Below are 12172 nucleotides of genomic sequence, written 5' to 3' on the forward strand. Positions count from 1 at the left end.
CCTCCAGGCCCCGGTGCTTTGGTCTGAGTTACATAATTACCAACGGTCCGTCCCCGCACTCAGACTGCCAGTTAGTGGGCCGGCGCACTATTTAGAGGTGAAATATAAACTGGAGGTTGCAGCAGAGGTTTTTTTTTTTTTTTTTTTTTTTTTTTTTTTTTCTTCGGGTCTAACGCGGCATCTGCAGATGAAATGATTACATAATGAAATGAAGCAGAGTTAATGAGAAGGGAGGAGGGGCTTGGAAAAAAAAAAAAAGCTCTCATTTCACAGCCATCACTGCCACCTCCCTCCGACCCACAAGGCCCTCGGTGGTCCCCTCCCTGCCAGGATACTGCTGAATCATAGAAACACACTGTGCACGATTCTCGCTCTGTCTGTCAGAAAAACCCCGCCGTGTCGCTCTCGCCGCCTCCCGCCCTCTCCCGTCTCCCCACCTGTCTTGTCTCTCGGGAGTTTTTCCACCCAACCCCCAGTCCCTGCAGCAAGAAGCCACTTGTGGGTTTTTTTTTATTTTTTTATTTATGATTTTTTCCTCCCGAGTGCTTCACGCTGTCTAACCCGAGTTAGACAGCGCCATCCCGCAAGAAAGCGTGGATGGTCAACAAAGATTTTCCTCCGCAAGGGGATCAGATTTTATCTCCCCCTATCTTTTGTTTTTGTTGTGCACCAAACAACGGTGGTAATCTGGGCGGGTCGGGGATTGACATGTCACCCGCCGTCTGCATTATATATCCGGGGCCTGTCCGTCAGGGGGCGACGCAAAGATTACTGTCACTCTCTCGATTTAGCGGAGATTAAACGCGGGATGTTTTCAAGTAAAGTCCCAGATGGATGTTTCTCCCTCCCCCAAAGTCTTGGCCGCGCTCCAGCCGTCCCCTGTCTCCCCATGACGCAGTGTCCTTCAGCCCCGGCTTCGTAGTCCAACTCCATGACTCAGCTCAGCCCCGAGGCCCGAGCAGCCATCCACCTCAAACCGCGACAGAACGACAGAAGGGAAAGGCCGCAAATGCGCCTTTCTGTTCATCCGCAATAACACGTTCCCCTCCCGTGTCATCGGCTCGCGACGGCGTCCCGAGCAAATATAATCTAAATGAGACTTGATGTGTTATTTGGGGTGAAAACTGGAGTGGAAATTGGGAGAAAAGTAAAGTGAAATTAGTGTGGAACGGCGTCAGCACAGAAAATGGGCCACAGAAGCCGGCATGTGCGCGGGCGCAGCCGTGAAATAAGCCTGATCCAATAGATTCTGTTTATCTGGCACGACTACAAGTGAAAGCAATTGGAAATCTGGGGGAGATTTGGAGAGGGCTGTGGATTTGCAGAGAGAGAGAGAGAGAGAGGGAAAAAAAAAAAGAAAAAATGAGCAAAAGAGTAATACAGTCTGGCAAAGCAGGCGTGTTTTCAGATCAGCTCTTAACAAGGTTAATGGCGATATTTCTCTACAGGTGTTGGTCTCATCCCATTTTCTGTCATTTCCACTTATCCCGTGTTTCTCGGCGGTGACGGCTGTACCTGCTGCCGCTCTGCACAACCTGTTTTTTTTTTTTTTTTTTTTTTTTTCCACCCTATCTCTACCTTCTGGCTCCCTTCGATCGTCCCCAGACACCGAATGCGGCTGTTTTCAAATTCATCCAGACCACTTCCCTCCAGCTTCTAGCATTCACAAGAAGATTAAAAAAAGAAAAATGACACACGGTCAAATTATTTAACAGTTTTATTAGAATCTTGCAATAGTTTTGCAACACAGGTATGGCAATATCTGCATAAAGATATACATTAGTAACTGGTTTTGAAAAAATGGGTTGATGTTGAAGGATGTCTACCGGGTAGTTGCTGAGAAATAATGTACAAAGCATCTGAGTAAAAAGTCTTTTTTTTTTTTTGGAATTGGAAAAAAAAAAAAAAAAAAAAAAAAGCATATATATTTATGTTAATAAGAAACGCACTGCCATGTAGAGGTATGGCTTTAAGTCTTTACACCCGAGAACGGTGGACAGCGACGACGCAACCTCGGTCGCCGTGACAACTGAGTCACCCGAGCCCGGCAGACGGGACAATTTTTGAAGAAAACGCCTCTCCTCGGAGTCTGTTCGCGGCTTTATCTCATTGTTAAACGCAGACGGCGATCGATTAGTCGTACTTCCTTGCCACGGGTTAGGTGAGAAGACCGCCATGCCACACTCGAAATATCGGTCCCTGAAACGTAAATCCGGGGCGGTTCACAGCCGGGAGATGGTTATTTTAGCTTAGCATTGACAAACAACTCCCGGTAATCAACTCCTATTAAGCTCACTAGCATCAAAAACAGAGCTGTTTCTTTCATTTTCGGAGGGCGACGTGCCACATTACATCTTGTCAAGGTGCACGGACTGTCGGTAGGCACATTTTGCACCGTTACGGAGGCCTTTTCTTCCCGAAAGGAATATTTCACCCAAAAATCGACTCGCCCTCGTCCCCCCCTTCCGCGCCAAAACAAGGTTGGGTTAAATCTTTCAGTTCACAAAACACTCTTTGAGTTTTTTTCAGGGGGGAAAGTTGTATCAGAGCTTCATCCAAAACAAGTGAAGCGAGCGGTGACCTAGATTCGGATTGAATAAAACATGCCTACATACTGCATGTCTGGGAGAGCGCCTGCATGTAAAGTCGAATAAAAAGCCTCTCACCGCCTGTTTTTCAGCAGAAACGCGGCTTCACATCGGGAAAAGGGATGCGCTCCTGCAGAAAACAGGAGCTCTGGTTGGACGCGAGCTCAGCACTAATATTTCAACTTCTTTTCACTTGTGAAAAGGCAACTGCAGCTCACTTATTTACCACGAAGCTCCAGCGAGGGGGGTTCCTAATTTTTTGCGCTCTTTTCCCATTTAGCTAAAGTCTCCTCGCTCTATGTGCATATTTAAGACCAGCACGGTCATGTTAACGTTTGTATATTTGCAGAAAAGGATTATTGTGCTTCCCAAAAAACATCAGAGTGATACCTCTCAATAGTCACCAGTGTTAAAAAGCTCTGGGTCTAACGCAACCTAAGCGGTAATATGATCGTCTTAAAGGTCGACTGCATGTGTTTACGCTACCCGTCTTTTGGGAGTTGGAAAAGTCTGATCAAATCATCAATTTTATTGAAGAGAAAAGTTTTTTCAAAACCGTCAAACTTTCTTTCCAGCATCCCGCTTTTCGATAATTGGCGACGTGTCGATTCTTAACTTTCTATAATTTTTTTTTTTTGTGGTGCCCATTAACAATACTGCCACTGGTTCGGAAATCAATTTCAACAGCAACAATTCAAGGATTCCATTACTCCATACATTTTCTTACAAAATATGAAATACTTTTTTTTTTTTTTTTTTGATTATTAGGATTTTTTTTTGTTGTTTTTGTTTGAGCCACATGAACAATGATGCAAAAAAAATAAAAATAAAAATAAAAGATGCAAAAAAAAAAAAAAAAAAAAAATCAAATAACTTTACTTAATAAGAAGATAATAAATGTACTCTGTCTAACATTCAGGTAGTAAGTTCTGTAAGTCTCTCACAATGTATGATACATTCATTTCTTTATTTGGCCCTTTCCGGCACCGATCCGTGCTGCAACTCCTTCTCTGTGATCCGACACACAGAACATGGCGAGCGAGGGAGGGGGGGGGGACACATTTTCTTCCAATATTCCAACAAGATGGTTTAAGTAGAAATGTTTTATACTATACTCAACAAAAAAAAAAAAAAAAAAAGGACTTGCTGTATTATTTACAATATGTACTGTAAAGTTGTAAATCAGGTGAGATAAAAAGGCACAAGTTTCCCTTTTTCTTTTTTAAATACAATGTAAACATCTGGTCAAAACGCATGCATTAACATTTCATTTTACAAAAAAGATATCTCTTTTTTTTTTTTTTTTTTTTAGACAAAGTACTTAAATATCGTTTTCCAGCAAAATATAGTTCTCTCAAAAATACTTTCCCATTCATCCCATGAACCTTTTAGACATTTGTTTTTTTTTTTTTTTTTAAATTCCTTTAAAAATGACAAGAAAAAAAAAAAGGGGGGGTGGGGGCAAAATAAAGAAACAGTGAGAGATTAGCTTAAGGGTCCTTCACAACTTCAACAATAATGTGCAACAAAGACGGATTGTACTACGAGGCCCTTCTGATAACGACAGTTACGATCCTCCCGACCGATTCTCTCTGTACACAACATTTATACGGGAGCGAGACTTCGTAGCGTCGCACAGCGCCATCATCAAGAATACAGTACACGACTTCCTCTGTGCTAATGATGTCATGTTGCCTGACTCCAGGCTGGGTGACCATGCAGAAAGACTTTCCCTGCATCATCACAGTTGCTTATCAAATCGCACGGCTCCCGCTAGCTGCACTAATGCCTCGTTTCACATTGTGTCTTCTTCCCCTGTGCAAATCTAAATGTGGAAATAGGATATGGCTAATCCATTAACATGAATGCATAATACCCACGCCTAAAGAGCGGATTGGCTATGCACGTACTCGCCGTTGCCATAAAGTAAAAAAAAAAAAAAAAAAAAAAAAAGAAGGGAGAAATAGAAGAAGAAGAAAACACAGACAGACAAACTTAGGCCAAACTCTTTCTGTGCGTATGCACTCCTAGGGCAAATTAATAATCATCATCGTCCGCCCCCGTCGCTTTCCTTCCCCGGGGGGCCTCATCACTTTTCAGTAGCATCACAGTAGCGTTCCATCACCGCCCGGATATTAGTCAAATGTGTTTTCAAATACTGGTCCGGATGACCCGGCCCGTCATACACTCTTAGAAATAAGGGCTCTTGATCAACAGCCGAGGTGCAAACCGGAACCGATTCCATCTGAGGAGCTCAGTCCGAAGACACGGTTCCGTCCCCGTCGACATTTAAACCATTTTCACCGTTTCCGTTAGTATTCCGACGGCTCTTGGAATCGACTGAATATTGAACGCGGACCGGTTCTCGGTCGGATCCTTCGATATGTGTGTGGGCGTTGTGGGCTGACCGCGGCAAGTATGGAAAGGAACTTTTAATACCTGATGCTCAACCCTTAACCGCTCCTATTGAGTGTGGATAATGTACATAATGTGCTCTAAATGGGAAAAATCATGTATTCAGCTATAGAGCGAGACCAAATCTAAATGTGTATTCAAGAAGAGTACAAATAATACCGTGATAATTGATGTAGTTTTACAAATTATCTTTTTGCCCCTATCATAATGTGGACCGTTGTTATTAAACGAGGTTGGAGGGCAGCGACAGCCGTCGCTGATAAGACGACCGCTTCACCATCCGGCGCCGCTGTAAACCATCCCAGTGGAAACGGAGGACATGCAGATCATAATCGCTAGTTTTAGAAAGCGCAGAAATTCAATTTCCCCCATTTTTCTCCATCTGTTACTTCAGTCAAATGAATTTGGAGTTTGAGTTCACGTTGTGTCACAACCAAAGCCCCAAACTCTTATACGTTGGGATAAAAGCGACCACAATTGCGTCTCAGCCGATGTGGAAAGACAAGACTTTCCCGAAGGGACGGAGAACTGGAGAAACCAATGTGACAGAGAAGCTGGAGACGATTCTGTTCTTGACTTTTATTATTTACGCGGACCCTCGCTAAGGTAAACCTGTATCGGTACGGTAACCGATCTTGAGTCGCAGGTGGACTTTTTGTCTCTCGAGACATGACGAGACACCGACTTTTACCTTGACTCACCTTCTCCTGATACTTTTCCGAGACTTTAAGCTAACTTAGCGTACAGACTTTTGGACGTAACGCGGAAACAATTGCAAAGATCATTGAAGCTGCACACTGCGTACATCCGCTGGATTCGCCTCCTAAGTAGAACCATCGGAAACAAGGTTGCGAGAAGGCTATTTTTAAACAAGAAACCCTTCTTACAGAACCGGCTCCTTTCTAGAACCCTAAGTGGAACTCTTGGTTGCTCCTGTTGGCGCCCGTGAAGGGAATCTAAATAGACAGGTCCTCTTTGGATCCCCTCGTAGGGGGTACAATCTCACAGAAGGTCTTTAACACAAGTAGCCTTTTTACCGGCAAGCCAAAAAGGGTTCTCGTAGATTTAGGCGATAAATCCCTACGAGGTTCCAGTCAGCACCTTTATTTCCAAGAGTGTACCTGAAACAGTAGCGCTTGGCCCGAAATAAAGGGATGTTAAGCGTGGAGTGAACAGGGACAGTCAACCTTACCAATAGTCGGCTCTTCGTCAAGCATTCATCGTCACGTACCTCAAACGTCTTCTGTACAACAGCAGAAGAAAGTGCGTTAATATCTAAACACGTTTGCCTGGTTTTGATACATTAGCCGTACACTAGCTGCAGAATAATGCTCCATTCTGGATTATATCAGCTGTACAGGGTACAGGTTCGAATGGTGTCCAAATAGTGTCTACAAGTAACTGTACATGTTATGTTTTGTCTGGCTTTGTAGAAATTAAGCACCTTAATGTAAAACGACTGGCTTGTCAAAAACTAAACCTTTGCAACACACTTTTATAAAATGCGTTTTATTATTATTTCTGGGAAGAGTAGATAAGTGTCGGTTCACAAAGGGCTGGTTTTGCGTTGTTGTGAGTAAAAACAGACATTTGGACAGCTGCTCTGGAAATAACACAAATGACAGCAATTACTACGGTTGCACCTCGGTCAAATCCATTACCAGCGGACTCTACCGAAATTGTCTTTTTGTAAATGCGTGATGTTTTCCATCCGGCAGCACGCCTGACCGTATTCCCGACAAAGATAATGACCCACCGGACCAGCATCGTCTGGATTCTACACCACAATTCTTAAATAGTGACTTAATGACATGAGAGCTTCACATGTATGCTTTCTTTACACAAGAGAGACATGATTTATTTTTTTTTTTTCCACTTCAAAACAGCTTTTGCTTTGGACTTTTGCATATTAGTTTAGATTGTTTTACTACACGTTTGAATAAAAAAAGGAAAATGCGAATGTCGAAGATGGCTATTATGACACCAATTGAAATTTGAACTCGGACTTGTTGAATTTAATCATCCAGCTTATGATGATGCATGTATAGCCCTTGGAATAAATTCAAATAGACCTTTGGCCTGCAGTCTACGATTTCTGAGCCTCCTCTTAATGTCTTTTGCCCTCTGGTCTTGCAGTATGTTGCTACACTGCAAAGCAAAACATCTATGTACTGGCATAAATATATATCTTTTTTTTTTTTAGTGCTATTATTTGTGAAAGACTGCATAAGCCACAATTAGTATTTGCGAAAAAAAAATCATTTCTGTTTTTTTTTTTTTGTTAGGAAATCTGATTTTAGTGCATGTGGTGAGCATCTGTGCGTTTGTGTGAAGGCATGTGGATAGCATGTGTATCAGTGAGAATTTCCCTCTATGTGTGTGTGTGTGTATGTGTGTGTGTTTGTGTGTGTGTGTGGATGTGTGCGTAGTGAATGTTATCTAGCGCATCCTAAGAAATGTATGGCTTTATCTCCATAGAAAATACTGTTATCATCTTTGGGGGGGAGGGGATTTCGGGGGAGGAGGGGGGGCAAGTGCTTCGGGGTACTTTTTGTCACATTTGTCACAAGTTCTTTTCTGCACGTTGCGTTCAGCCTCGCAAACTAGTCACAGCTCAGACCCGCTCGGGGGGGTGACGGCGGGGTCATTTCCTTCTCTTGTTTTACTTGTGTCACCGCGCCACTTAACTTTGTCTTCCAAGACGAGGACGCTGGCATGCTTGGCAACAGGGTGCGGGCCGCTGGTACGGCCATCTTTGCACATTTCCTCGACTCTCCACTCTTCCCTGGCCTCTGATAGGTTCTTAACGCTGCTCGTGTTCCAGCGGTTCGCCGAGTCACTTCTTGTGGAAGTAGATCGTGTGGGTGAGGCCCGACTCCACCTTTGGTATCTGGTCACTTATGATCTCCACCAACATGTCGGGGAACTCCACCTTCAGGGCCTGGGACTCGCGAAAGGTGTAGAAACAGAAGTCCAAGAGGTTCCCCACCAGCTGGACGACACAAGCACAACATGCTGTCAGCATCAGCGAGGACCAGACGCTTCTAGTTTGCACGGTATGCCTGTCGAGGCACTTTCAGTTCTTCAATAATATCGTTAACTGAAAATTTTGCACAATATTGTATACACACACATTTATACATAATTTTTTATACATAATTTTTTATGCATGATTAAATATATATATATATATATATATATAAAATTAAGTTTTGCACAATATTGTATACACACACATTTATACATAATTTTTATACATAATTGAAATATATATATATATATATAATATATAAATTTATAATAATATAATTTTTATAGTAATTTTTTTTTTTTTTTTTAAACTTTACTCTTGATGTTTTCATGTTTGCAATAACATGCTGTAAGCATCATCGAGGGCCAGCAGCTTCTAGTTTGCACGGTATGCCTTCTTCAATAAGATCATTAACTGACAATTTTTCACAATTTTGCATAATTTTGTCATTTCTTTTTTTACATAATTACATGTTTTTTTTATATATAATTAAATATATAAATAAATATATATATATATATATATATACACACACACACACACACACATAATTTATTTAAATGTATTTAAATGTATTTAAATATTATATATATATATATATATATATAATTTATCTAAATTTATTATAATATCATTTTAATGATGAATAATTTTTCTCTTATTTTTTAAACTTTACTCTTGATGTTTACATGTTTGCAACTTTGATGCTGCAAGCTATTAAAGTTTTTCACCTCAACAAGTGCAATTGCTTTGTGCAATAACGACTGGCCACTAGGGGGCACCACTGTTTTTTTTTCATTTCCTAAATTTAAGCTCCTCTACAGAAGGCCTCCCCCACCGCCCCCCAGTTCTCTCAGTCATAAAGGATCGTGGAATACCGGTCGTCCATCTTTGATCGCCGCCTCGGCCCAGAATGTTGTTTTGCTAAGTAGCGGTTGACGGTTCCACAAGAGGAGAACAATGATTTAGCACATTTGCTGCAGCGACCACTGCATACTCTGATCCAATACAGTCCGCGCTGGCATCGATCCCTTTATTTTCCATTCACCGATACAGCCGGGTCACAGCCTCTTCCAATATAACCCGTCCCCTCGGGGGGAGATCGGGATGCAGTAATCCTTATTTTGAACCTCGGCATCAGTGAATACCCGAGTAGATGTATTATTCAAATCCACGACGCTGCCGTTCCCCCACCGCCCGGAAACATTTCCAGCGATATTAGAGGCCACGGGCGGACCGAGGGGGGCCGGCGGCGGGGAGCTAGCATCGGCGTAGGACGGACGGACGGACGGACGGATGGACGGACGGACGGACGGGGCAAAGGTACTTACATCATGCATGGCGTCCAGTAGCTTGGTGAGCTGGAAGAAGCGCTGCCAGGTTTGGCCGGAGTTGTTGGTTGCTTTTCCCACTGAACGCCGAAGCTCCTTAATGTAATTAACCCTCATCTCCTCAAATGCCGCCTGGTTCTTCAGACCCTCTTTTGGAACTGTGGAAGGAGACGAATCACGCTGTCGTTAATTTGATCGGGTGGGAAAACGAATGACGCACTCCAAATGCTGTTATGAAGGATCTCGACCTAATATGACATTTGCATACAAACTCTGCAATCTTTTTTAAAGTAACTCAATGCTTTGCTTGTTTGCCATAATTGGCAGGAAAGTGCCTTACATAACAAAATATCCACTTTTATCCAGCACGAGTCTTCTTCCTCCCTTTCTTATTGCACTGGGTAGGAGTATATATTCAAATTTGGATGTTTTGCAAGAATAAGGTGACTGCTGGTTATTTTCTTTATCAACATGTTGATCAGTGGAAATTCAAATAAATACATACATACATAAAAACACAGTCCTTCACAATGAACCTTTGTTGGCTGTTGGATTGGAGACGATGACAATTTTCCAAGTGAGATATTTAATATTGAAATTTTATATCAGCAATCGCAGCTGTGATTGGCTGAGAGTTGGGGTTCACCTCTGGGCCGGTCAATCACAGGGCCACATTTATACATAATACCATTCACATGTCATATAAAGACATACAGCTTGAGGAAAAAAAAAGAAGAAGAAAATCACGCACATCTGTTGTCCAGTTAAGGACGGGCGCTGGATCAAAAGTATCAACTAAACAAAGGTTTGAAAAAATCCCTCAGATGCTTGCCAAAAAGTATTTTGGTAAGAGCGGGTTTTTGCTAAAAACGTCATGGTATAATAAATGTTCTTGACTCAAGGGAAAGTAAATTATCTTTAATTTTGGGGCACTCTTGGGGTGTGAATTTTTTTCCAAACCTTTAGGTAGAAACAACCAATTCACTCACATGCATTCACTCTCATTCACACATTATATAGCAGGGATGGGCAATTACTTTGACTGGCGGGCCACATTTCCTATTCAATTTTTATGCGCCGGCATAAATGAAATAAAAATGTAAATATTAAAATTTTTGGGCATTTTATATCAAAATTTAAAATCATTCATGATCATATTAATGTACCGGCATTATTTTGTATGTAATAATCCGTACAAAATATACAAAAAAAAAAAAAAAAAAAAGGAAAAAATAAGGGGTTTCCAATCAAAAAAGTAAATAAAAAAATGGGCCATATAAAAAATAAATAACACTAATAATGAAATTAAAATAAAAGCAAAACGGGCTGTATGTGGCCATTAAAATGCCCAGGTCTGTTGTATAGAGACACAAGCATTTAACTTGACTATTTTGGTTCTGCAACAAACCTCCTGCATGTTTTTGTGCGAGAGGAAACCGAAGAACCCGGAGGAACCCCACTTAGACACGGAGAGGACATGGAGACTCAGAAAGGCCCCCCCGTGGGAATCGAAGCAGGAACCTCCCTGCCGCGAGGCGGCGGCGCTAATCGATGAGCCGCCGTTACATCCTGGTCCGTTTTGTTTCAGCATAAATGAATAAAAAGAAAGTCCACGCTGCGTTGTTCATTTTTTTTTTTTTTTTTTGTCTCCCGTCTGAAAGAACGACCGCTATCTTCCATCTCGGGCATAAATGATTAATATTCAGAATCCTACATGGATGCCTGGAGAAAAAAAAAAAATCTTTTTTTTTTTTTTTTTTTTTTTCTTTGGACGTTTCTCCTGTCAAGGTGAACTCTGCCTCTTTGGCAACTCATTACAGCTCATTTTAACCATTTTTAACGACAGCCGGTTTCATGAGCAGCCAGCGATTCATGGAAGTCGGTCTCCCGTCACATCCGACCAATTTGGATTGTCCAATCAAAGCACCGACAACACAAGAAAGGAATCGTGTCCGACGAAATTCAGCCCGATGTTTACACCGAGATACAGTAAACCGCGGCAAAGAGATGCCTCTAAATCTACAATATCTTCTTCCTTGCGCTTTTTTCTCCTTCCCTGTGCGGCCGAACAAAGACCCAGATATGGAAGCCCGCCAACGCTTCAAACGATATTCAGCCGCCGGCAACCAGATTAAGACACACACCGCCTCAAAGAGTGCGTCTAAAAGCAGACGGAGGGAGCGGTATCAGTAGTCCTTCAGCCATTGCCCAGATGTCCAGCGCACAGGAACACATACTCAAAGTTTTAATGCAGTTTAAACGCTCAGCGAACCGCACATTTAATTAAAACAGCAGGTCTTTTCTCCGACGGACGCGAGAAAAGCTCCTTATTTTTAATTTTTTCCTGTTTATGCATCAAATAATTTAGAAGCAAACCCTGGAATATCTTTTAAATCATTTCTCTTCCCTAAACTGTGTTATAATGCAAACTACTGGAACTTCCGAACTTAACAAACTGCTGTTTTTTTTTTTTTCAAACTAATATGCGGGCAAGTTCAGAGATTATTTAAGGGGGACAACTTTTTAAAGAAACTTTGATGTATGTTTTTTGTTTTGTTTGTAATTCAGGTAAAATGAATTCCCCTGGGTTTTTCCTTTTAATTCTGACTCAATATTATGATGTTTTTACCACTTTAATCTACATGGTTTATGATACAGGACATCCTTAATAACCTGCTCCCTTTAAAATCTGTGCAAGAAGTATTTGGGTGATAATGAGGAGCTAGAATAGTTTTGTAATATATCTCAATGTGTGCTGGAAAAGTCGCAAAAATCAATGTTTATCTTTGTGTTTCTACATCATCCAA

At 41.7% G+C, this 12172-nt stretch overlaps 1 protein-coding gene across 1 annotated transcript in view; it reads right to left on the minus strand.

The window, feature by feature from the left end:
• Positions 1–1702: 1702 nt before the first annotated feature.
• Positions 1703–12172, minus strand: part of nr3c2 (nuclear receptor subfamily 3, group C, member 2) — a 94952-nt gene continuing 84482 nt past the window's right edge. The window contains exons 8-9 of the mRNA XM_086157372.1: positions 9366–9523; positions 1703–7995 (exon numbers count right to left, since the gene is read on the minus strand). Of these exons, the coding sequence (XP_086013498.1) occupies positions 7840–7995; positions 9366–9523 (314 nt within the window). The 3' untranslated portion in view covers positions 1703–7839. The remainder of the gene's footprint in view (positions 7996–9365; positions 9524–12172) is intronic.

This window comes from Fistularia commersonii, chromosome 12, assembly GCF_037954325.1.
Source record: "Fistularia commersonii isolate RoL2024-O1a breed Wild chromosome 12, RoL_Fcom_v1.0, whole genome shotgun sequence".
Classification (NCBI taxonomy): Eukaryota; Metazoa; Chordata; class Actinopteri; order Syngnathiformes; family Fistulariidae; genus Fistularia; species Fistularia commersonii.